Source organism: Oncorhynchus masou, chromosome 22 (genome assembly GCF_036934945.1).
Source record: "Oncorhynchus masou masou isolate Uvic2021 chromosome 22, UVic_Omas_1.1, whole genome shotgun sequence".
NCBI classification, from domain to species: Eukaryota; Metazoa; Chordata; class Actinopteri; order Salmoniformes; family Salmonidae; genus Oncorhynchus; species Oncorhynchus masou.
In genome coordinates this window covers 11,353,472-11,379,353 of record NC_088233.1, presented here as the reverse complement: position 1 = coordinate 11,379,353, position 25,882 = coordinate 11,353,472, and the positions used below count along the sequence as shown (strand labels likewise).

The window sequence follows — 25,882 nt, the reverse complement described above, 5'->3', positions numbered from 1 at the left end:
CTAATTCTCTCTTTCTCTCTTTCTTTCTCTCTCTCGGAGGATCTGAGCCCTAGGACCATGCCTCAGGACTACCTGACATGATGACTCCTTGCTGTGCCCAGTCCACCTGGCCGTGCTGCTGCTCCAGTTTCAACTGTTCTGCCTTATTATTATTGGACCATGCTGGTCATTTGAACATCTTGGCCATGTTCTGTTATAATCTCCACCCGGCACAGTCAGAAGAGGACTGGCCACCCCACATAGCCTGGTTCCTCTCTCGGTTTCTTCCTAGGTTTTGGCCTTTCTAGGGAGTTTTTCCTAGCCACCGTGCTTCTACACCTGCATTGCTTGCTGTTTGGGATTTTAGGCTGGGTTTCTGTACAGCACTTTCAGATATCAGCTGATGTACGAAGGGCTATGTAAACACATTTGATTTGATTTGGGGAGCCTGGCGCCCTCGAACGCCAGGGGGGAAGAGCGGGAGCAGGCATGACAAACTTAAATTGGGTGATACTCTCTGCAAAGTCATCAAAGTTGTTTGACCAGTAACCAAGCTGTTCATAAGAACCACATTGTAGAGTTTTGTTTACAATCATTGTCATGATTCTGAGGTCAGCGGTAGTGCTGTACGAAATAGATAATACATGTAGGCAGGAAATAGGTTGTTTATAGGAAATAGGTAGTTTATTGTTGATGCTCGATTAAAAGCTGTGATTTCTGAGATATCATATCTCCTTCATACCTCAGGTTACTAGTAGGTGCTATGATAGTGCCTTTGAACGACCAGACCCCAAGCACAGCAAATACATAATAATCCATCTGCAAACAACGACGGCACTTCTTTACAATCGTACCAGTTTAACAGCTCTGGTATGACTTCTGTTATGTACGTACTGGTTTTGACAGTGTTATGTAGCCCTTATGACCTATGACAAAGGAGTCAAGAAAAGTGTTCTGGAATATGTTAAGGTATGGTTACAGTTCTACTGGACATTTCAGCTCTTTTGTGCTGAATATGCCTTGGACAATATATTATTGAGTTATATATCAGAGGAAATATATACAATATATAATACGATATATGGCCTCTTATAACTGACAAATGTAATGTTTTCTACATGTCAGAACTCTACTGGAGTGATGATGCAGTACACATCATCACCAGTAGAGGTGAGTAAAGTAACAAAGGTTCACTAAGGACACGCCTCAGATTTCACACACACCTGACATCAGTGACAGGGCAGATGGGAGCAAACTTATAGTCTGTGTTTACCTTTCTTTCAACAAGGCTCGTTGGTCTAGGGGTATGATTCTCGCTTTGGGTGCGAGAGGTCCCGGGTTCAAATCCCGGACGAGCCCTTCTTTTCTGAGCACTACAGGCTTGTTGTACTGTCCAAGATAATCATTGTCTACTTGGGAAAGTGGAGATGACTCTGCATATTCAGCAGAAACAGTGACATTCAGTCATGTATTGGTTTCTAGAACAAACAGCAGGCTCACAGGATACCAATGTCGTCTATACTTGTATTATGAGAACGAGCCGAACGACTGGTCGTATAACTGGCAAGTCTAATTAAATAAATACAGGGTGTCGAAAGTGTTCCACAGGGATGCTGTTCCATGTTGACTCCAATGCAGTTGTGTGTTTTCTCTGAGAGCTGGTCTCTCTAGGAACCTTCTGATGTGGAGTTGAGTGCTGTACCCATCCATCATGTTGCCATGGTTGGTCACAGTTGTGTCAAGTTGGTTGGATGTCCTTTGGGTGGCGGACCATTCTTGACACACACGGGAAACTGTTGAGAGTGAACAAAACAGCAGCATTGCAGTTCTTGACACACTCAGAACGGCACCTACTATCATACCCCATTCAAAGGCACTTCAATATTTTGTCTTGTCCATTCACCTTCTGAATGACACTTATATAGAATAAGTCTCAAAGACTTAAAAATCCTCCTTTAACCTGTCTCCTCCCCTTCATCTACACTGATTGAACTGAATTTAACAGGTGACATCAATACGGGATGATAGACTTCAGCTGGATTCACCTGATCAGTCTATGTCATGGAAAGAGCAGGTGTTCATAATGTTTTGTAAACACAGACTATTTATTTACATTTATGTAACCTTTATTTAACTAGGCAAGTCCGTTAAGAACATATTCTTATTTACAATGACGGCCTACCCTGGCCAAACTCGGACGACGCTGGGCCAATTGTGCACCGCCCAATGCGACTCCCAATCACGGCCGGATGTGATACAAATAACCGGAGACCTCCTTTTAAGAAGTCAAATGACTTACAGACTACACACAGTCCACATGACAGACTACATACAGTCTATGACAGACTTGGTAAGTCTATGTCATGGAAGGAGCAGGTGTTCCTAATGTTTTGTGCACTCGGTGTATGTGAAACTCACCCAAAAGTGTCAGTTACCACTAGAGAGTGGTAAGGAGAGTCTAATAGCCAAAACCTGCCACATCACAGATTCTGGAAGTTAACTCACAGGCTGATGAGGAGAAGGGGATGGGAAAAGTGTAACGATCGGTTGGTTTCCCTAAGCAGGCTTGTTGGTTTAAGGGTATGCTTCTCGCTTAGGGTGTGAGTAGTCCTGGGTTTAAATCCCAGATGAGCCCACTTTTTGAGAAAATATGTGATAGATGTATTTAGGGTTGTCCTAGGTGAGTTAGTATATTGAAAGATCACAAACAAAGTGGGGAGAAAAATCTTGCCAATAGGAAAAATGTTGACTGTAAGTAGCAAATGTGGATATCTGTAGGCCCTTTGGTAGAGATATAAGAGATATAAAACAATATCCAGTCAGTATGGAATATAATGTACAGTGTCGTAATGTCAACGAGTGACTTTAAATTGTGTGACAGACGGTAATACAGATACATCAACTAGAATCTGCTCTAAGTTGCCCATGCTTCAAAACGGATCCTGCATTATCCTTACATACAGTATATAATACTGAACTGCACCTACCAGTGAAAGACCTGTGAGAGATCCATCAAACACATTACTCCCATAGGACATATATCCTGTCCAGCCAAATGCTACCACCTTCAGCGCCATCTCCTTCAGGTAGTAAAGGATGAAGAAACAGTTGATTGTCTGAAAAAACAGATCAGTGGGGGCTGCTGAGGGGAGGACGGTTCATAATAATGGCTGGAACGGAGCAAATGGAATGGCATCAAACCACCTGCTTGATGTATTTGATACCTTTCCACAGATTCCCTTCCAGTCATTACCACGGGCCGGTCCTCCCCAATTAAGGTGCCACCAACCTCCTGTGACAGAGATACATATAAAGTCTGTGAATTGCATGGAGCTATTGACATAAACTGTGCAAGACCCATACCTGCTATACATGAGTCATATATGTCGGCAGTGCACTGCAGGCACAGTAACTAATGTCTACTTGTAACTACTACTTGTAGTACATTTTACGTTCAAATGGCCTTAAATGTTGAGCCTCTAAATAGTAGTTGTCTCGTTCAGAGAGATTCTTCTCACAGTCAATCACCAGGAGATTCTAGAGTAACATTGATGACGCTTAGATGCATATACAGAAGACTTAATACATGCATATACAGTAGACATAATACATGCATATACCGTACTGTGTTTGTGCAGAGTCTAGAATAGCCACTAGGTGGCAGTCTCTGAGCAGTTTTACTGAGCATGCAACAGCATCAACTTGAGAGGAATTCCATATGCACGTGGCATGCAATGGAATTTAAACTCTTGGTTGTTAACTGTTTGACAGGCTCGTTGGTCTAGGGGTATGATTCTCGCTTAGGGTGCGAGAGGTCCCGGGTTCAAATCCCGGACGAGCCCTCCTTTTAAGTTGTCAAGCAACTTACAGTATGAACAGGCCAACATAGAGTGTACAAAGCACAGTAGTGTACATTCACTAAAGCATCTCTATCAACAATATTACTGTGAATAAGTAGCCTGGAATCTTAACTCATAAGCTCTGTTTCAATATTGTTATGGTGAAACAAAGCATGTCAGTTAGGATTCCAGGCTAGTGTCGTCACTAAGAGCTGTTAGGATCAAGCAGAAACACAAACATCTATGTTAATACGTGAAATACTGTAACATTGTGAACTTGTGACATAGTGAACTCACACAGATACAGATAACATTGGCCAGGGCCACGTTCCCCACCACAGTGACATAATGCTGACTGAAGATAAACTGAACCTTGCGCAGGAACTTAGACGAGTACTCAGGCAATGGAGGATGCTACAGAGGGAAACAATGACTTCAATCTGCTGTTCAGTCTCCTTTCACAATAACTTTTCAGGTTTGCTTCTGTCCAAATGTTTGCTTCCGTTGCAAATGCAAGCACAAAGAAAATGATGAAAGTCTGCTTGGAGTTAGACTGACAGTCTGCCAACTGCATAGTTTTGAAGAAATGAACATTGTCGTGGAGATAAAATATAAATACCTGTTTGATCCTGTCCTTGTCCAGCTCATCAAACAGTCTCTGGAAGGCCTCCCTGGGGATGAAGCCACTGGATGACTGAGACGCTTTCTGAGGAAATTACACTTTTAGAATCTTTTGACGTACCAAAAGTGTTCACAATTCAGAGGTGTGGCCATGTACATATATAACTTAAATCAAATCAAAGTGTATTTGTCACTTGCGCCGAATAGAACATGTTTAGACCTTACAGTGAAATGCTTACTTACAGGCTCTAACCAATAGCGCAAACAAGGTATTATGTGAACAACAGGTAAGCACAGAAATAACAACAACAGTAAAATAACAGTAGTGAGGCTATAACAGTAGTGAGGCTATAACAGTAGTGAGGCTATAAAAGTAGTGAGGCTATAACAGTAGTGAGGCTATAAAAGTAGTGAGGCTATAACAGTAGTGAGGCTATAACAGTAGTGAGGCTATAAAAGTAGTGAGGCTATAACAGTAGTGAGGCTATAAAAGTAGTGAGGCTATAACAGTAGTGAGGCTATAAAAGTAGTGAGGCTATAAAAGTAGTGAGGCTATAACAGTAGTGAGGCTATAAAAGTAGTGAGGCTATAAAAGTAGTGAGGCTATAAAAGTAGCGAGGCTATAAAAGTAGTGAGGCTATAAAAGTAGTGAAGCTATAAAAGTAGTGAGGCTATAAAAGTAGCAAGGCTTCATACAGACACCGGTTAGTCGGGCTGATTGAGGTAGTATGTGCATGTAGATATGATTAAAGTGACTATGCATATATGATGAACATAGAGTAGCAGTAGCGTAAAAGAGGGGTTGGTGGGTGGTGGGTGGCGGGACACAATGCAGATAGCCCGGTAGCAAATGTGCAGGGGGGCGCTTTTTGGTCAGGCCATTTGAGGTAGTATGTATATGAATGAATAGTTATAGTGACTCTGCATACATGATAAACAGAGAGTAGCAGCAGCGTAAAATAGGGTTTGGGAGGAGTGCTGGTGTGTTGGTCTACAGTTTAGCTGTAAATACGTATTTCTATATGACTTTCTCCGAATTCAGATCATCTTCTGTGTAAATAATATCTCCATTACCGAAATGGAACTACAAATCCCAGGGTGCTGTGTGGTAAATTTGCAATCCTCCGCTAATCTTATCATCGCTGGTTTTTGAGTTCCAGGATCAGAGCCGAGTGACTATCACACAGAGTCATATGTGCATATAGCTATCAATACGGTAGAGCCCTGTACATGACATCCGCGAGGCGCTAAACATTCGGGTGGACAGGGAACACAACAAAAATTAACATGGATTTAAATGCCATAATAGAAAACATGGAAACGGGTGATCAAGATGCCGCATTGATGGCACTGCAGACGTACAATAAAAAGGTACATTGTTGTCGTTATCGTTATCAAGTACCTTATGAAATATGTTTTCTTCTAAATTGAATTCCTATGCAATTTGACAGTAATAAGGTTGAACATCTCTTTTGACGATAATGTAACGGCATGACACTTTGATGATCAATTGCAACAGAAACATGCGAACGGACTGTTCAACCTCGTAGACGTCCTGAGCTCTTATAATAAGTGTTATTTTGGGGAGCGACGCATAAACGCACACGCACTTACATAGGGTAGGTACTACAGTGTGACAGTCAACTAACTGTCAGTTGAGCACCAGCAGCCATAATACATCTGTTGTAGGCCTATTCATAAATATATCAACATGTCATTGTAGCATTTTGTGCACATCATGCTGTTGTCATGGATAGGAAGGCTACAGTCTCTTTCTCTATCTCTCGATATCATTACAGGCATTGATTTGTGGGGTATCTGTACGATATCATAGCAGGAGAAAGCTAAAGGAAGCCTAGCAATATGCAGACACACTTTGAGTATATATCAGCCTTCCTAACCCTCAGACTACCACCCATAAGTATCATTTAATCGGATCTCTATGTTACCACCCTGCTGTCTGCTCAGTCTACTCTGTGGAGGCCATTGCCTGGGCAACCGACCTCATACCCTGTAACCCTCTTTAGTCAACAATCCCCACTGTGTGTGTGTGTGTGTGTGTGTGTGTGTGATATTACTGTATTATTCCCATCGTATTCCACTGTATTATTATTTATAGTAGGTATTCAGCCTACATATGTCTGTGGACGAACACATTAGTCCCAATTCTGACATCCTTATGTGATGATGTCTGACTGGAAATGAATCAGTAAAATGATAGTGCCCTTTCTCAGCAGTGGATGAGTATCCCGTTCCTGCACACACAAAGTGCCTTTCACAACATACACTTCTCTGCAGAGACGTATACCATGTGACCATTACTAACATGTGACTTTGAAACAGGCATAATTGAGTCAAATTGGATTGAAGGCAATGCAGAAACAATTCAGCTTTACAAATTCATCCCAATGAGTCCATACTTATTGAGTCATAGTTTAGAGTGATGCTTGTTTGATTTGTCTTTCCTTAGACAGAGTTACCTCACAGAGACTACCCACCGAGCATCAGTAGTCAGCCCTACCTAGACTTCTGTGGGTTCGTATCTATTGGCATAACAGGATTAAGTCTTCTGAGAAACACAAATAGATTCCTGAAGCTTTGAGGCCCTTCAAATCCTGTCCATCTAAATGGTTCTCATCTGATCCTGTAGCTTTGGCCTGGCCCCCAGGCAGCTTCTGCTCTCTTTCCAACTCCAAATGGTATTGTCATGGCAACCATTGTTTGGTGTGCCAATGAGTGACAAGGAGTTGGCAAGATAGCACAAACTGATCTGGTACCAGGCTTACTGTAACATTACAAAGGGTTGGTCTGGTAACAGGCTTACTGTAACATAACAAAGGGTTGGTCTGGTAACAGGCATAGTGTAGTGTAACAAAGGGTTGGTCTGGTAACAGGCATAGTGTAGTGTAACAAAGGGTTGGTCTGGTAACTGGCATAGTGTAGTGTAACAAAGGGTTGGTCTGGTACCAGGCTTACTGTAACATAACAAAGGGTTGGTCTGGTAACAGGCTTACTGTAACATTACAAAGGGTTGGTCTGGTACCAGGCTTACTGTAACATTACAAAGGGTTAGTCTGGTACCAGGCTTACTGTAGCATAACAAAGGGTTGGTCTGGTAACAGGCTTACTGTAACATAACAAAGGGTTGGTCTGGTACCAGGCTTACTGTAGCATAACAAAGGGTTGGTCTGGTACCAGGCTTACTGTAACATTACAAAGGGTTGGTCTGGTACCAGGCTTACTGTAGCATAACAAAGGGTTGGTCTGGTAACAGGCTTACTGTAACATTACAAAGGGTTGGTCTGGTAACAGGCTTACTGTAGCATAACAAATGGTTGGTCTGGTACCAGGCTTACTGTAACATTACAAAGGGTTGGTCTGGTAACAGGCATAGTGTAGTGTAACAAAGGGTTGGTCTGGTACCAGGCTTACTGTAACATAACAAAGGGTTGGTCTGGTAACTGGCATAGTGTAGTGTAACAAAGGGTTGGTCTGGTACCAGGCGTACTGTAACATTACAAAGGGTTGGTCTGGTAACAGGCTTACTGTAGCATAACAAATGGTTGGTCTGGTACCAGGCTTACTGTAACATTACAAAGGGTTGGTCTGGTAACAGGCATAGTGTAGTGTAACAAAGGGTTGGTCTGGTACCAGGCGTACTGTAACATAACAAATGGTTGGTCTGGTACCAGGCTTACTGTAGCATAACAAATGGTTGGTCTGGTAACAGGCTTACTGTAACATTACAAAGGGTTGGTCTGGTAACAGGCTTACTGTAGCATAACAAATGGTTGGTCTAGTAACAGGCTTACTGTAACATAACAAAGGGTCGGTCTGGTAACAGGCTTACTGTAACATAACAAATGGTTGGTCTGGTACCAGGCTTACTGTAACATAACAAAGGGTTGGTCTGGTAACAGGCATAGTGTAGTGTAACAAAGGGTTGGTCTGGTAACAGGCATAGTGTAGTGTAACAAAGGGTTGGTCTGGTAACTGGCATAGTGTAGTGTAACAAAGGGTTGGTCTGGTACCAGGCTTACTGTAACATAACAAAGGGTTGGTCTGGTAACAGGCTTACTGTAACATTACAAAGGGTTGGTCTGGTAACAGGCATACTGTAGGTAAACTGTAATAATCTTCCACCCTGAAGTGTACCATATGCTCTCGTTTTTTGGTAAAACAATGATGGATCTTCCTTTTGAGAGAGAGAGAGAGAGAGAGAGAGCGAGACAGAGAGAGAGAGAGACAGAGAGAGACAGACAGAGGGAGAGAGAGAGAGAGAGACAGAGAGAGAGAGACAGAGGGAGAGAGAGAGAGAGAGAGAGAGAGAGAGAGAGAGAGAGAGAGACAGAGAGAGAGAGAGAGAGAGAGAGACAGAGAGAGACAGAGAGCGATAGAGAGAGAGAGAGAGAGACAGAGAGAGACAGAGGGAGAGAGACAGAGGGAGAGAGAGGGAGAGAGAGCGAGAGAGAGAGAGAGAGAGACAGAGAGAGACAGAGAGAGAGAGAGAGAGACAGAGAGAGACAGAGAGCGATAGAGAGGCAAAAGCTCTCACCACTGGAACAAGAGCACTCTACTTTACTGTACTGTATGCTAGTTCATAGTGTATTGGGGCAGCTGTTTTGTTGTGAAATGTTTTCTAATGTTTTCTCTTTACTTTCTTGTATCCTCCAAGATGACCCAGTGCTTCACATTTACCACAGATGAAGAGGAGCAGAGAGAGGTACGGAGTTTATTTTTTACTATGGATGTGTCGGAAACGGCACCCTATGTAGTGCACTTCTATTGACCGGAGCCCTATGGTGCCTAGTCAAAAGTAGTGCACTATCTAGGGAATAGGCTACATCTGAAAAGGCACCCTATCTCCCTTGTACGGTTGTTGGTCATTGAGGCATTGGTATTATCAGCTTTTTAACTATACTGTTTGTTTGTACTCTGGATTATGTAGAATCACAGTGAGATACAGCCCAAACACCAAAGTTCATAGTTGGTATCAACCAAACTGTATAGAGTATAGTATAACCCATGCTGGTCAGTCTCACCAAATCCCCTCCACCCTAACTCTCTTTTTCATCTTTCATCTCTTTCTTCTTGCGTGCCTGTACACTAGGATGGGAAGTTACAAGAGGTATACATGTGTAATGGTAGTGTTTCAGTATATTTCAACCCAAAGTTTATCTCTACAACTATTTCAATTCCTAATGATGTATTTAGACATTTGGCATAATGTAAGTAATTAACAATTGTTGTTACATTATATCAAGAAATACACTTTGGGTTCGTAGAAGTAGACATATAATTATTTTCATGAGAGACAACCTGCAGCAAGTGACCAAGACATTGTCTTTACATCTACAGGGGCATCAGACCCTCTTCCTGGATGTTTTCACAGCTAGTTGATGATGACTCACCCATGTGCTGCTGCACTTCTGCCACTATTGACAGCATGTTGTCTGATATCCATCACAATTATGTTTATCAGTCTTATCACTGACATGTTGAAATGTACTTAGGCCCATCGCTCCTCATGGTGTGTTGAAATATAGCCCATACTTATTTGAGAGTCCATATCATTTGATCATCCTTGGAGATGCCGTCCATAGCTGTATGTAACTTTATAGTCACTCTCCACAAATGTTATTGCTAAATACTTACTTAGGGCTTACAACTGCTGGAGTATAGGCCATCATCAACAGCAGTTGTCCATTATATCCGGGACTGGATGATTTGGTCAAGTTTTCTCAATGCCTTGGTCAAGTTTTCTCAATGCCATGGTCAAGTTTTCACAATACCATGGTCAAGTTTTCCACAATGCCATGGTCAAGTTTTCCACAATGCCATGGTCAAGTTTTCCACAATGCCATGGTCAAGTTTCCTCAATGCCATGGTCAAGTTTCCTCAATGCCATGGTCAAGTTTTCCACAATGCCATGGTCAAGTTTCCCTCAATGCCATGGTCAAGTTTCCTCAATGCCATGGTCAAGTTTTCTCAATGCCATGGTCAAGTTTTCTCAATGCCATGGTCAAGTTTTCTCAATGCCATGGTCAAGTTCTCAATGCCATGGTCAAGTTTTCTCAATGCCATGGTCAAGTTTTCTCAATGCCATGGTCAAGTTTTCTCAATGCCATGGTCAAGTTTTCTCAATGCCATGGTCAAGTTTCCTCAATGCCATGGTCAAGTTTCCTCAATGCCATGGTCAAGTTTTCTCAATGCCATGGTCAAGTTTTCTCAATGCCATGGTCAAGTTTTCTCAATGCCATGGTCAAGTTTTCTCAATGCCATGGTCAAGTTTCCTCAATGCCATGGTCAAGTTAAATGTGGGATGCGGTTAGTCCACTGTTGACACAGCACCCTATCTGAAAGAAGGCATTATGAGAGAACTTAGCAGATACTGGTTGTATCCCAAATGGCCTATTCCCTATGTGGTGCACTACTTTTGATCAGGGTCCATTGGGCTCCAGTCTAAAGCAGTGCACTATATAGGAAATAGGGGGCCATTTGGGACAAAGCCACTATTCCGTGGTGAATTTATTTCGGTTTGGAGCGACTTGGAGACGTCCTGACCGACAGGAAGTGTTCATTCATGTACTGTGTTTTGGAGAAATAGGGATCTGTGACTTGTATCTGTGACTTGTATCTGTGACTTGTATCTGTGACTTGCTTCAGTCTAATTGGTTACAACCAGTTACAAGCTATTATGTCATTCTTATCTGATGTCCTACATTTGCTGTGTCCTATCCCTCAAAGCTATTTATTTCGGGTAGCCACATGCTATCTCTGGAGACCTCACACAACGCAAGCTATTTAGGCAATTAATTGATGAGGGCATTGTCGATTCTCATTATCATAATTTCCCCAAGTATAGAGCAGAGCACAGGCAAGCTGAGTGAACAGCAACCATCAATCATTCTCAGCATTCAACAACTGACTTGTCCTCACTCTGTCTCCCAAAGGGGAGGGAAAGACATTATGCTGTGAGCCCTACATTTGCTGGGTTCAAATGGTACCCTATTCCCTACATAGTCCACTACTTTCGGCAAGAGCCCTGGTCAAAAGTAGTGCACACCAGAGGGAATGGGTTACTATTTGGGAGGTATTCTAAATGGCCCAGACTCCTGACTTAGGCGGCTATAATTCTGTTTCTGAAGCTTTTAACTTACTGCCTCAGGACATTCAGGGCCCGCTGGGTGCACTGTGTTATATCGGGACAGGAAAACATCTGACGTGCACAGACTCATGATCCTGAACTTTACTTGGTTATGGATGGGTTATGCTGTGTCTTTCTGACGATAACATAGTGTAGCTGGACTGTAGTCTACCTTCATAATGACAAGGCAATGCTGGACTGTAGTCTACCTTCATAATGACAAAGCAATGCTTGACTGTAGTCTACCTTCACAGGGTAGCTTGGTGGCTTTGATTCTGATTTGGTCTATTTTTACACAGTTTTAAGCCCAAACAGAGGACTTTCTGGAACTTAAAACCTATACCTTATGCAGAACTAGTGGAAGAACCTCCTAAACACCTATTCCCCATTGATGTTGAATCTCATGAAAATAAGCAATTTTCAATCCCATCCTCTCCTCTGGAAATGGGGAAAGGCCTGTTTGGGACTGTACTGACATGCATGTACTTTAGTTACACAGACAAGCACCTCGTTGGTATAGAAACGTTTGGCAGTGTCGTCATACTTGCATACTGAGTAGTTAGGTCTAGTGATGCTGTCTCTTTGGTCCACCTGTGTCCTCAGAGGTTAGGAGAGCTAGTGCTGGGCTTCCTGGAGCGAGACCTCCAACCGTCCTGCCAGCTTGCCTGTCTGGAGACCATCCGCATCCTGTCACGTGACAAGAACAACGTGGCACCCTTCATCACGCACACCGCCATGCAGACCCTCAGCCGGCACGCTGGCATCGCAATCTCCCACGGCAACGTGGACTGCGAGGGCGGCGTGGTCCTTGTCCCTTTCGCTGAGAACCCGGACCTGGAGATTATCGTAGAGGCGCTGAAGAGCATCTGCAACATCTGCTTGCACAACAAGGTGGATTAAAAAACAGGGTGATGTGATGATATAGGCTTAACCACACTGGGGAATACCGGACGGTGCTGGGCAAAAATAATATTTAGATGAAGAAATAAGAGGTGTGAATATAGAGAATGCTTTATGTAACTACTCCCCAGAGCTTTTTATTCCTGCACCATATTAATATAGGCTGTGTTCCAAATGGCATCATGTTCCCTTTAAAGTGCACTTTGACCAGAGTCTCTAAAGGGCTTTGGTCAAAAGTAGTACACTATATAGGGAATAGGGGGTTATTTGGGACATAACTTATATGGGGCCAGATTCAAAAGTAGTGCACTGTAATATGAATAGAGTGTGATTTAGGATGCATTCCTAATGATTTATCTCTTTCTTTAACCAAGGTGGCTGTGCAGGTGGGCCAGGACTTGCAGCTGATTGTTGGCATCGCGGAGCGTCTCAAGCAGTGTGGCGAGGACCAGTGGAACCACTACGTAAGGTTCTTCGACCTGCGCCTCATGTTCCTTCTCACCGCCCAGCGTGTGGCGATGCGAACCCAGCTGTTGAGGGAGTTGCGGGGGGTCAGTCTGCTGTCCAACCACCTGGATGCTACATTGGGGCTGTGTTGGCCTGATACCTTCGAGGTGGGGCGGGCCGGGGTGGAGGTCGATCCGGACTCTGAGGAACCGGCCGAACTGCCCCCACTCAGCCGGGAGAAGATCGAGAGAGCCATGGAGATCCTCAAGATCCTCTTCAATATCACCTACGATGCCAACCGCCGGGAGGTGGACGAGGTGAGCACTGAAGAGTGGATCCGCCATCAGGGTTTGGGTCAATTTCATCAATGCAAGAAGTAAACTGAATTGAAATGGAATTGGCTCTAACCCTGTCCACCATAGCATATTACTGTAAACTGTAAACTTTGCATAGTGTTGTTTACATACATCAATATAATGATAATCACAGTTCCTCTGCTGAACCTATAGGAGGAGGCAGCGGCGTTCAGACACCTGGGAGCCATCCTTAGACACTGTCTGATGAGCAGCGCTGACGCACAGGACGACACAGAGGAGTTTCACAGGTAACAGGTCTTATTATATTAGTAAAGGCTTCTGAACCTAAATCAGGGGTGTCAAACTCACTTCCTGGAGGGCTGTCCCATGTCTCTGCTGGTTTTGTTATTTCCTTTCAATTTGTGTCCAATTAAGGCCAATTAATTATTCAATCAAGTAAGGGAGCAGCGAATCCCTGATGACACTTTGCCCTCCAGGAATTGAGTTCGACCTCAGCTAAACTGTGTCCTGTGAAAACCCTTTGTGTTTCTCCTGGGATGCATTCCTGTGAAAACCCTTTGTGTTTCTCCTGGGATGCATTCCTGTGAAAACCCTTTGTGTTTCTCCTGGGCTGCAGTCCTGTGATAACCCTTTGTGTTTCTCCTGGGCTGCATTCCTGTGAAAACCCTTTGTGTTTCTCCTGGGCTGCATTCCTGTGATAACCCTTTGTGTTTCTCCTGGGCTGCATTCCTGTGATAACCCTTTGTGTTTCTCCTGGGCTGCATTCCTGTGATAACCCTTTGTGTTTCTCCTGGGATGTATTCCTGTGAAAACCCTTTGTGTTTCTCCTGGGCTGCATTCCTGTGATAACCCTTTGTGTTTCTCCTGGGCTGCATTCCTGTGATAACCCTTTGTGTTTCTCCTGGGCTGCAGTCCTGTGATAACCCTTTGTGTTTCTCCTGGGCTGCAGTCCTGTGATAACCCTTTGTGTTTCTCCTGGGCTGCATTCCTGTGATAACCCTTTGTGTTTCTCCTGGGCTGCAGTCATTCACTGAACCTACTGGGGAACCTCCCTCTGTCCTGTCTGGATGTGCTGCTGATGCCCAAGGTTCAGCAGGGCTCAATAGAATACATGGGGGTCAACATGGACGCGGTCAACATGCTCCTGGAGTACATGGAGAAGAGGCTAGACAGGGTGAGCTGGGTTTTAACCCTCAACAGCCGGTTGAGATGCCGTTAGAAATGCTCAGTGGAGATTTCAATCTTGTTCTGATGGCAGAACTGATGGATGAAAGCTCAGCAGTCAGTGGGCGTAGTTTACGGTGCCCTAAAATGGAATGAAGGAAAACTCTAACCGGCATTACATAGACTACGTGTTTTCATAAAGGTGGCGTAAACAGTGGCATACACACATTGTTTGGATGTGCATTAGTGTGTATCAGTTTATTGCCATCTCTTGAATCTCTTGTAGAGTTTTTGCTCCTGGAGCTGCTCTCTGTGTGCCATCCAGGTATTAAAGGTGATGTTGATGATTACCTCTCCAAATGGGATGTTGTTCTTGAAGGAGGTTGTCGCGAGGGTGTTCCGGAAGGCACACCAGTGTCTGTGGGGATATGGGTAAACAACCAGGACACAGCTGGAAGGCCTCAGTAATGAAACAGTCTAGTCTCATCCATAAGAGACATGGCAATAATTCATCTTGGCACGCAGAACCAAATCTTGTGAGAGACTTTGATAATATCTGTCAAGTAACACCCACCATATCAGTCGCTGTGGGTCTAGCTGCTAGCTGAAGATGTTGCTGTATTATCTGTCTAATAACAGTTATGTGTGTGGGTTTCCAGGGCAAGAAACTGAAGGAGACCATGCTCCCCTCTCTTAACCTGCTGACTGAGAGCGCCCGCATCCACAGGGAGACCAGGAAGTTCCTCAGGATGAAGGTAGGTGATGGGACGTTTCAGCTCATCATTCATCCAATTGCATGTCAATTACTGAATGTCCCATTGAGTTGGTTCTTCATTTGTGTGTGTGCGTGTGTATGTGTAGGTACTCCCTCCTCTGCGGGACGTGAAGAATCTACCAGAAGTGGGGAACGCCCTTCGCAACAAGCTTGTTCGCCTGATGACCAACATTGACACTGATGTCAAGAACTGTGCAGCAGAGTTCCTATTCGTCCTGTGCAAAGAAAGTGGTGAGTGTTTTGCTCTGCTTTCTAATTTTCTACAATTCATAAAGCCCTGAAGTGTGTACCCTCTACTGCTGTGTTGTTCACTGTTGTCCATCATAGTAGGAACCTTGATTTCTGGCTTTCTCAATAGCTGAGTGATGAACCAGATTTGGAAGTATGGTAACTACCATAATAAGGAAACTATAGGATTTGTAATATAATTATTCTCCCCCATCCACACCCCCTTCCACCCTGTGCAGTGTCCAGGTTCATTAAGTACACAGGCTATGGCAATGCAGCGGGTCTCCTGGCCGCCCGGGGGCTTCTGCGAGGGGGGGGCAACCCAGGCGTCTACTCTGAGGATGAGGACAGTGACACAGAAGAGTACCGTGAGGCCAAATCTCAGTGAGTTGAATTTAACTGTATTAATAATGGACAAATCTCAGTGAGTTGAATTGAAGTGTATTAATAATGGAGCCCTGCTCTGTTCTCTGTCCTTGGGGGAAACAGACACAGTTTTGCGCTTGAAATTAATGCATACCTGCCCTATTTAAAATAGTTACAAATCATTGACATTTAGTTTCGGCCACCTTGGCCTTATTCAGAATGAGTAGCATTGTGTTCTCTGTCCTGGCCAGAATTAACCCTGTGACAGGCAGAGTGGAGGATGAGCAGCCCAACCCCATGGAGGGAATGACAGAGGAACAGAAGGAGCTGGAGGCCATGAAGCTGGTCAACATGTTTGATAAGCTCTCCAGGTAAAGATGCATTTTCAAAGTAGCCTAATCGCTGATCTGAAATGGTTGGATAGGTGAAACCCAGGACTCCGCTAGGTATCCTACAGCAACCCAGTCGTGTGAGATCAGGGATTACTCTAAACAACAACGTAAGGAAGGATGCATTTATTGGAACAGGGCCACAGACACAGATAGCTCACTACAGCAGTGCCACAGGCTCCCAGCAGGTGTCCTCATCGCTTCCCTTCCCACTGTGGTTCATGCATCATTAATGAGCTGAGGCAGGAGCTGTTACCAACAGCTAACAGAGTGTATATATATATATATATAGATATTTCTTTTAGATATATATGGGGGATTGGAAATAATGCTGATAATTACGTTGATGGAAGCTACAATCTATCTGCAATATTAAAGTTGATCTACCCCCTAAAAGAACAGCTAACATGTACGATTGTGCAACATAGTGTCATAAAACTGGTTAGCAGACTATAATCTGGAAATGGACTGTAGACATGTGGAAATGGACTGTAGACATGTGGAAATGGACTGTAGACATGTGGAAATGGACTGTAGACATGTGGAAATGGACTGTAGACATGTGGAAATGGACTGTAGACATGTGGAAATGGACTGTAGACATGTGGAAATGGACTGTAGACATGTGGAAATGGACTGTAGACATGTGGAAATGGACTGTAGACATGTGGAAATGGACTGTAGACATGTGGAAATGGACTGTAGACATGTGGAAATGGACTGTAGACATGTGGAAATGGACTGTAGACATGTGGAAATGGACTGTAGACATGTGGAAATGGACTGTAGACATGTGGAAATGTAGTGTTGACATGTGGAAATGTAGTGTTGACATGTGGAAATGGACTGTTGACATGTGGAAATGGACTGTTCACATGTGGAAATGGACTGTAGACATGTGGAAATGTAGTGTTGACATGTGGAAATGTAGTGTTGACATGTGGAAATGTAGTGTTGACATGTGGAAATGTAGTGTTGACATGTGGAAATGGACTGTAGACATGTGGAAATGGACTGTAGACATGTGGAAATGGACTGTAGACATGTGGAAATGGACTGTAGACATGTGGAAATGGACTGTAGACATGTGGAAATGGACTGTAGACATGTGGAAATGGACTGTAGACATGTGGAAATGGACTGTTGACATGTGGAAATGGACTGTTGACATGTGGAAATGTAGTGTTGACATGTGGAAATGTAGTGTTGACATGTAGTGTTGACATGTGGAAATGGACTGTTCACATGTGGAAATGGACTGTAGACATGTGGAAATGGACTGTAGACATGTGGAAATGGACTGTAGACATGTGGACATGGACTGTAGACATGGACTGTAGACATGTGGACATGGACTGTTGACATGTGGAAATGGACTGTAGACATGTGGAAATGGACTGTAGACATGTGGAAATGGACTGTAGACATGTGGACATGGACTGTTGACATGTGGAAATGGACTGTAGACATGTGGAAATGGACTGTTGACATGTGGAAATGGACTGTAGACATGTGGAAATGGACTGTAGACATGTGGAAATGGACTGTAGACATGTGGACATGGACTGTTGACATGTGGAAATGGACTGTAGACATGTGGAAATGTAGTGTTGACATGTGGAAATGTAGTGTTGACATGTGGAAATGTAGTGTTGACATGTGGAAATGGACTGTAGACATGTGGAAATGGACTGTAGACATGTGGAAATGTAGTGTTGACATGTGGAAATGTAGTGTTCACATGTGGATATGGACTGTAGACATGTGGAAATGGACTGTTGACATGTGGAAATGTAGTGTTGACATGTGGAAATGTAGTGTTGACATGTGGAAATGGACTGTTCACATGTGGAAATGTAGTGTTGACATGTGGAAATGGACTGTTGACATGTGGAAATGGACTGTTCACATGTGGAAATGGACTGTAGACATGTGGAAATGGACTGTTGACATGTGGAAATGGACTGTAGACATGTGGAAATGTAGTGTTGACATGTGGAAATGTAGTGTTGACATGTGGAAATGTAGTGTTGACATGTGGAAATGGACTGTTGACATGTGGAAATGGACTGTTGACATGTGGAAATGGACTGTAGACATGTGGAAATGTGGTGTTGACATGTGGAAATGTAGTGTTGACATGTGGAAATGGACTGTAGACATGTGGAAATGGACTGTAGACATGTGGAAATGGACTGTTGACATGTGGAAATGGACTGTTCACATGTGGAAATGGACTGTAGACATGTGGAAATGGAGTGTTGACATGTGGAAATGGATGATTGACATGTGGGAATGGACTGTTGACATGTGGAAATGGACTGTTGACATGTGGAAATGGAGTGTAGACATGTGGAAATGGATGATTGACATGTGGGAATGGACTGTTGACATGTGGAAATGGACTGTTGACATGTGGAAAATGACTTTGGAAATGTGTAAATAGACTGTCTACCTGTTCCTTAATCCACTACCTCATTTCCTAACAATAGTGATGTTCAATACAATGTTAACATGTAATATTATCAATAATACACAGTAATGATCACAGCACTGCAGCCATATGTATTGGAATAATGAATCTTCATACATGTCTTTTCAGTTGAGACTTTTCTATCTTTCAGGTCCAATATTATCCAGCCAATGATGCTGGGGATTGATGGTTCGATGACACAGATGAATTCTGGCGACCTGCGACGAATGAGAGACCAGATACCACAGGGACAACAACTACACCTACAAACACAACTACGTCTAGAACCACAACAACAAGAACATAAAAAAGAACAACAAGATCACCAACAACAGCAAGGCTCAGGCAGCGAGGGGGAGGGGGAGGGGGAGGTAGAATGAATCAAATGGACTGTCACCTGTTGTGCAACCTCTTGTCACAGGCTCTGAAGCTTATCGGTGCAGGCGGAATGTAAGACAATGACTGTGTACTAAAATAGCTACAGTGTTTGAGTAGCATGTGAAATGTTAACTATCTTTCTTAAGTATATAGTAATGTTCTGGGTTGTGATTAACTTCCATCAGTGTTTTTAGGTATGTTTTCTGCCTTTTGTAGGTGAAATACTTTACATATCGGACTCCTTTCACATTAAATGTTGTTTCAAGACTTTAATCTTCTTTACGTTCTCAAAAGACAGAATGAAACTGCGTGATAAGTTTCCCTTTATTCGTCCCTGGTTTTGTTTGCGTTGTTCTTATACTGAGCAAATTATATTAAAGTTATTTATAGAATTAAATTATGAATCCATTAATACTGTTTCAGTAGTTACATTGTTCTAAACTAGTGATCAGAGAGCCTCAAAATGAAGTAAAATATTTGATTATATTATGAGGTGTTTTTCATGTTATGTGATACCTGACGTTTTGGAGGATGGGTGATCTTTACATGGTGTGCCACTATGCTATCTCAGTTATGTGCACATTTCAGTTCAGAATGGGAATGAGAAAACAATCTGTTGATTTTAGGTGGTTTCATGGCAATTTAAAGGTTTGATGAAAATAATCCACTTATATATTTACCCTAATTTATATTGTATACCAACTCTAATGTGAGGTTCAGTAAAAATGTTTCAAAAACATTCTCTTGAATTGGCATCTTTTATAAATAAATATTCTTGGCATTTTATTTGTCTTTTACAGTAATTATCAGGTATCTACTGAGAAAGTCCATGGCAGAATGGTAATTAAACTGTAATAAAGATGAATTATTAATTAATATCTTATATTACAAAAAATAATTGTTGCAGTAAACAGTGTGCTATATTAGATTTGACCACCACCTATAATTATTAATTGACCACAAATACAATAGAGGGAAATGGGGATTTCCATGGCTACAGGAAGAGAACGGATAAGGCACTTGGTTCAAGGCCTCGGTTGTGTTCATTAGGGCACACCCAACAGGAAACACTGTAAAAAATGTTTGCCATGGAACTTACAACTGAAGGATTCTTATTGGACAACTCCAGGTAGTCCCTCCCAGTTTCAGTCCATTTTCTTCCTTTTGGTGCCTAATGAACACGACCCAGGTCTTATCAAGCGTTTGCTTTACTGGCCACTAACGCATAACGAACACCAGCGTCCCTGCTCAGAATTAGAGGTGTCATTTTAGGTGAACACAGCTATACTGCAGAGATGAGATGAGCTTCTTCTGTCTTCTGACATTATGTAAATAGAGGAAGAGGAGAATCAGACTACTATGTCAGGACTGCCCAACCTTCTTCCTGGAGTTCTACGTCGTGTAGGTTTTCAGTCCCAACTCTAATTTCTCTTATTAGCTGTTCACCAAGACCTTAACTAGCTGAATCATGTAGGTTAGGGTTGGATTGAAAACCTACAGAACGGTAGATCTCCAGGAAGAGTGGTGGGGACAGCCCTGTCATATGGATACATAGCCTGCCTCGTTGACAGTAAAAGCTACCCTCTGGTGGCTGATGCAATGTACTGGAAAGTGTTTTCTGGGTGGAATCAAAGTTCTTTTCAGTGGCTTCAGGAATATCCAAACCTTTCATTAAAAAAAGTTAGGCAATGTTGTTTACATATTTTCAAAATCTAAATGTATACAACACATGTCGCAAATTTTTTTTTTTTATAATCGAATCAACTCTATACTGAACAAAAATATAAACGCAACATACAAAAAAAATTCTACATTTTTACTGAGTTACAGTTCATCTAAGGAAATAAGTCAATTGAAAAATATTCATTGGGTACTAATCTATGGATTTTACATGACTGGGCAGGGGTGCAGCCATGGGTGGGCCTTGGAGGGCATAGGCCCACCCACTTGGCAGTCATGCCCACCCACTGGGGAGCCAGACCCAGCCAATCAGAATTATTTTTTTCTCCTAGGCTTTATTACAGACAGAAATACTCCTCAGCAATAAAGGTTAGATGAAAGAAAAATGTGTTGTGGTTATTGTAAATGCACCGTGAGACCTTTAGCTATCAGAATATAATAATAGCATTCATAATAGAATAGATACGTTGTCCATTTTTGTGAGGACCAGAAATTTCTCTTCTGCCTACTGATCTACTAGAAAATATTCACTACATGAAGTATTGAAGGCTTTCCACTAGATGTTGGAACTGTGCTGTGGGGACTTGCGTCCATTCAGCCACAAGTGCATTAGTGAGGTCGGGCACTGATGTTGGGTAATTAGGCCTGGCTCGCAGTCGGCATTCCAATTCATCTCAAAGGTGTTCGATGTGGTTGAGGTCAGGACTTTGTACAGGCCAATCGAGTTCTTCCACACCAATCTCGACAAACCCTTTCTGTATGGACCTTGTGTTGTTCATGGGGGCATTGTAATGCTGAAACAGTTAAGGGCCTTCCCCAAACTGTTGCCACAAAGTTGGAAGCACAAAATTGTCTAGAATATTTTATGCTGTGGTGTTAATATTTCCCTTCTTAAAGAGTCTAGCCTGAACAATGCAAAACGGCCCCAGACCATTGTTTCTCCCCCACCAAACCTTACAGTTGGCACTAGGCATTGGGGCAGGTAGCATTCTCCTGGCATCTGACAAACCCAGATTCGTCCGTCAAGACTGCCAGATGGTGAAGCGTGATTCATCACTCCAGAGAACGCGTTTCCACTGCCCCAGAGTCCAATGGCGGCGAGCTTTACACCACTCCAGCCGAAGCTTGGCATTGCACATGGTGATCATAGGCTTGTGTGCGGCTGCTTGGCCATGGAAACCCATCCAACTAGCAGTTCTTGTGCTGAAGCTGCTTCCAAAGGCAGTTTGGACAGCCGATTGTTACGCGTTACCCGCTATGCACTTCAGCACTCGGCGGTGCTGTTCTGTGATCTTGTGTTGCCAACCACTTCGCATCTGAGCCGTTATCACTCCTAGACGTTTCCACTTCACAATAACACCACTTACAGTTGACCAGAGCAGCTCTAGCAGGGCAGACATTTGATGAACTGACTTGTTGGAAAGGTGGCATCTTATGACGGTGCCACGTTGAAAGTCACTCATCTCTTCAGTAAGGCCAATCTCCTGCCAATGTTTGTCTATGGAGATTGCATGGCTGTGTGCACAATTTTATACACTTGTCAGCAACGGGTGTGGCTGAAATAGTTGAATCCATTCATTTGAAGGGGTGTCAACATACTTTTGTATATGCTTTACATGTGCATGTGTGTGATGGTTTAGATCAGAGGCTGAGACAGTCTTAGTATTGGGACATTCATTTATTGGTACATTCATTAATATAGTCGTCCGTCATATAAAGGGTTTAGGAGACTTCAGGAGAAGCCATCTGGAGTAATTCACCGGTGAAGTGGATCGGGGGTCAGTCCGGACAGGTCCACTTAGGAGTGGTGCTTGTAGTCCTCCAGATGGGCCAGGACATAACCAGACGGCCCCAGGATGGTGATGAAAAAGACTGTCAATGCAATGGCTTGCTCCTGGATGAAAACAACACCATTTACATCATGTTTAGGCCTACAATTATTTGATCTTGAATATATTTTCTTTCAATATTACGTTTCAATAGAGACATAAAAATCTATTCATCAATTCATCTGATTCTGGGTAAGTAGACAAATGATCTACATCTTGAAATCTCACAGTATCCCATTTAAAAAAAAATGTATACACCATAACACTGTTGTTGTTGTTTTTTTATGAATAAATTGAAGGATGTTAAAGGTTCCCAACGTCCCAGCTGTAGATTTAAATCAAACTGGGCACAGTTTGACTATATTTGGCAAAGTCCTACAAGGTCAAATTATTTGGCACAATTTCAAGTAGGCTCCATGCACATGAACTAGACCACAAGGCAGGAAATGTGCGTAGCTTAGTTATCCGATGCCAAACACATAAAACAAATGTCAAACACACTTTAAAATAAAGGACTTGAATTATCCATGCATGCAACCGACGAGCCTACGTGAAGGAATTTACAGTGATAATGGCGTTATGCGCACTTCCCCTATAGACCAGACTGGTGTTCACTAGACGGGATACAGCTTTTGTCAGATTTCCCTTTTCGTAGCAGGTTAGGAGAATTAGGCTAAAGTTAGGAAACAGGGGTATGGGTAGGGGTAGGGTTAGCTACAATGCAAGAAAAATAAACTTTGACCTTCATTTGACAAAAGTTGTATATTTTCTAGCCATGGACCCTATAGCCTAACCGTGTGAGAAGTCATAAAGCTGTAATAGTTAGTTATTAATATCACCATCTTTACATTAACCCCATATGACTTTGATATAGTCTTATAATGCAAAATCATGCTTCAAATATACAGAATTCAAATGGATTTGTGAAGGACGAGCTTTTACGCTCTGCTCCCCGCAGAGCATTCTATGATAGAGAACGTGCTCAGCAACCTGCTGCATGTACTTACGGCCGCGGATATGTGGTGCTTCGCAGGCTTGTGTGACAGGGCGGCTTTGGAGACGATCTGCGACCTGACTGCGACCCTCAGCAAATTCACTGAACTTTTGATCCCAGACATGTTGCCTCTTTAGTGGCTGATTTCAATCCAATCAGCCTAATCGTGGTGAGACTTTAACTATAGTGTGCCAAGGAAAAAGTCAACAATGTCCTTCAGAGGTAGCAGTTGTTTTTTGTTGTCTATCTGCCAAGTGTAATAAAGGGTTTAGCAAATAAAAGAGTATCGAAGTTCACTCCCGTTGAAACACTCTTCTGGCATTCAATTGGTCAAATCAACTGCGTTGGAGGCTCTGCTCCAGACAGGGGAGGCTGATATCAAGAGCTGTTCCAGTTGGTGGGTTGTCTGTCTGTCTTCATGTTACCCTGCAGAGTGAGTCAAAGGAACAAAAACAGCTGTAGCCTAAACGCCCTGAAATAAAAAATTAAACTAATGTGTGCGTAGTTTTGAAACAAACGTGCACGGTGCGGGCTATATTCAGGTAAACCGTTTGAAAGTACATTTGTTTATGTGTATGAGTGTGTGGTGTACAAATGAACCAATCAGCAATCACAAAAAATAAACAGTATATGTTTTGTTTAAATGTGTGTTTGGATGTGTGTGTGTGTGTGTGTGTGAGTCGGGCTATATGGAGGAGATTACTTAGTAGTTTGGTTCATCAAGCTGACACCCAGTCTTCGCTTGAAGTTATTTAGGTATGATGATGTTTTGGCAATGTGAAGATAAGAATTCCAGAGTATGGTACCTCTGTATCTGATAGAGAATGGAACTATGTGAGGTGCAGCACTGGGTAGGGTGAAGGTTGTCACAGTGTCTGTTGTTAGATAGATGGATGGATTTCAGAATTAACCTGGAAGAATCCATTGAAAGATTTAAGAAAACTGTCTTGGAGGTATGAGGTATATTTGTAGGTGAAAATGCATAATTGGCGTACTGTGATGAGGTAAATGTTGGTAACCAGTTTATAATAGCAATAAGGCATCTCAAAGGCAACTCGGAGTTCCTGGACACAGCCCTTAGCTTTGCTACTGTATATTGTCCATATATCACAACCCCCCGAGGTGCCTTATTGCTATTATAAACTGTTTACCAATGACATTAGCACAGTAAAAAACAACTGTTTTGTCATACCACAGCTATCAGCCAATCAGCATTCAGGGCTCAGACGACCCAGTTTATAATATAGCCAACATTCCAAAGCTATATCCAGGATCTGGTCTAGCAGCTCTTAGCCAATATACCACACCCACTCAGGCCTTAAATCAATTGTTGCAAATTCTGGGGGAATCCTCAACCAGTGACTGGCAAGCCAACGCCTTAACCGTTACGCCCAGGGGTCCAAACTGTTTAATGAAGTCACTAGGTCTTGTGTTATTAAGGTCGCTACAATATAACTTTTATCTGAATAGGATCCAGGCTACCTGTATAAATAAAATATACATAAAATGTATAAATGTCTATGTGCATGTCACGACCTGGCCATAGAGAGGCTTTTATTCTCTATTTTGGTTAGGCCAGGGTGTGACTAGGGTGGGCAGTCTAGTTTCTTTATTTCTATGTTTTCTGTTTTGTGTTTGCACCAGACAGAACTGTTTCGTTTTGTTCCACTTTGTTATTTTGTTTCAGTGTTCAGTTTGAATAAATATTCATGAACACGTACCACGCTGTGCTTTGGTCCTCTTCTTCAGACGAGCGTTACAGTGCATTGTGCAATGTCCTGATTTCAAAACAAATCACGTAAGGCCACATAGTTATTCTATACTGTGTGTAATGTCAGGTCCTTAGTTTAAGGGTTTCCTGTTAAAAAAATAGATATATTTCCACACTATGAGGTTGAAATAACACTGTGAATTTGTGAATATGACGATTATACCCTTTTTGTGTAAGAGCTGTTTGAATGAAATGTCTAGAAATTCAGACTGTTCAGATGGAATTGTCACGTCTGCTCTCCCTCTCTGGCGGTCAAGGGCCTTCATTACTCACACCAGTCACCATCATTACACGCAGCAGCGCTCATTGGACTCACCTGGACTCCTATGACTGCTCCTCCGTTTGTTCCCTGTGTCTGCATTAATGTCGTTATGTATTCATGTCCAGACGCTGTGTTGTCCTGTTCCATGTCCGTTGACATTAAATGTTCACTCCCTGTACCTGCTTCTCGTCTCTACCAGTGTCGACCCTTACAGGGATGGAGTTTTTGGCCCAGATCATGACGTCCCCATCGGAATTGATTATAATAAATACACCAATGACCGTTCATCTGGGTAAGGGGGTAGGCTCTAGACCATCCTATCA

At 42.8% G+C, this 25,882-nt stretch overlaps 2 protein-coding genes and 2 non-coding genes across 5 annotated transcripts; 3 read left to right on the top strand and 1 right to left on the bottom strand.

Annotated features, from left to right (window-relative positions):
- Nucleotides 1-1,266: 1,266 nt before the first annotated feature.
- On the top strand, nucleotides 1,267-1,338 carry trnap-ugg (transfer RNA proline (anticodon UGG)). Its single transcript has one exon. It is a non-coding gene; the product is annotated as a tRNA-Pro (tRNA).
- A 2,411-nt stretch (nucleotides 1,339-3,749) lies between these two features.
- trnap-agg (transfer RNA proline (anticodon AGG)) lies at nucleotides 3,750-3,821 on the top strand. The gene has a single exon. It is a non-coding gene; the product is annotated as a tRNA-Pro (tRNA).
- Nucleotides 3,822-5,606: 1,785 nt separating this feature from the next.
- On the top strand, nucleotides 5,607-19,858 carry ric8a (RIC8 guanine nucleotide exchange factor A). 2 transcript variants are annotated; one of them, XM_064929294.1, is made up of 12 exons: nucleotides 5,607-5,810; nucleotides 9,115-9,162; nucleotides 9,550-9,567; nucleotides 12,190-12,477; nucleotides 12,861-13,250; nucleotides 13,443-13,537; nucleotides 14,274-14,424; nucleotides 15,074-15,169; nucleotides 15,276-15,420; nucleotides 15,657-15,801; nucleotides 16,035-16,154; nucleotides 18,797-19,858. In XM_064929294.1, exons 1-12 carry the CDS (start codon nucleotides 5,727-5,729, stop codon nucleotides 19,023-19,025), a joined length of 1,809 nt encoding a protein of 602 aa, XP_064785366.1. In that variant the 5' UTR covers nucleotides 5,607-5,726; the 3' UTR covers nucleotides 19,026-19,858. The 2 variants fall into 2 exon arrangements, with proteins under 2 accessions (XP_064785366.1, XP_064785367.1); XM_064929295.1 differs by lacking the exon at nucleotides 9,550-9,567.
- A 2,504-nt stretch (nucleotides 19,859-22,362) lies between these two features.
- On the bottom strand, nucleotides 22,363-23,973 carry LOC135509009 (cytochrome c oxidase subunit 8B, mitochondrial). The gene is made up of 2 exons (XM_064929293.1): nucleotides 23,540-23,973; nucleotides 22,363-22,597 (listed from the first exon to the last, which is right to left on the bottom strand). The coding sequence occupies exons 1-2, from the start codon at nucleotides 23,648-23,650 to the stop codon at nucleotides 22,502-22,504; spliced, it is 207 nt and encodes a 68-aa protein (XP_064785365.1). The 5' UTR covers nucleotides 23,651-23,973; the 3' UTR covers nucleotides 22,363-22,501.
- Nucleotides 23,974-25,882: the final 1,909 nt, after the last annotated feature.

Bases quoted from the DNA above. Each gene is read 5' to 3' on its own strand.
- ric8a (XM_064929294.1), top strand. From the start codon at position 5,727: ATGGATTTAAATGCCATAATAGAAAACATGGAAACGGGTGATCAAGAT. The intron at 5,811-9,114 runs GTACATTGTTGT...GTATCCTCCAAG, and splicing joins TGCAGACGTACAATAAAAAG to ATGACCCAGTGCTTCACATT. The intron at 12,478-12,860 runs GTGGATTAAAAA...TCTTTAACCAAG, and splicing joins ACATCTGCTTGCACAACAAG to GTGGCTGTGCAGGTGGGCCA.
- LOC135509009 (XM_064929293.1), bottom strand. From the start codon at position 23,650: ATGTCTGGGATCAAAAGTTCAGTGAATTTGCTGAGGGTCGCAGTCAGG. The intron at 22,598-23,539 runs GTAAGTACATGC...GTTTTCATCCAG, and splicing joins AGCACCACATATCCGCGGCC to GAGCAAGCCATTGCATTGAC.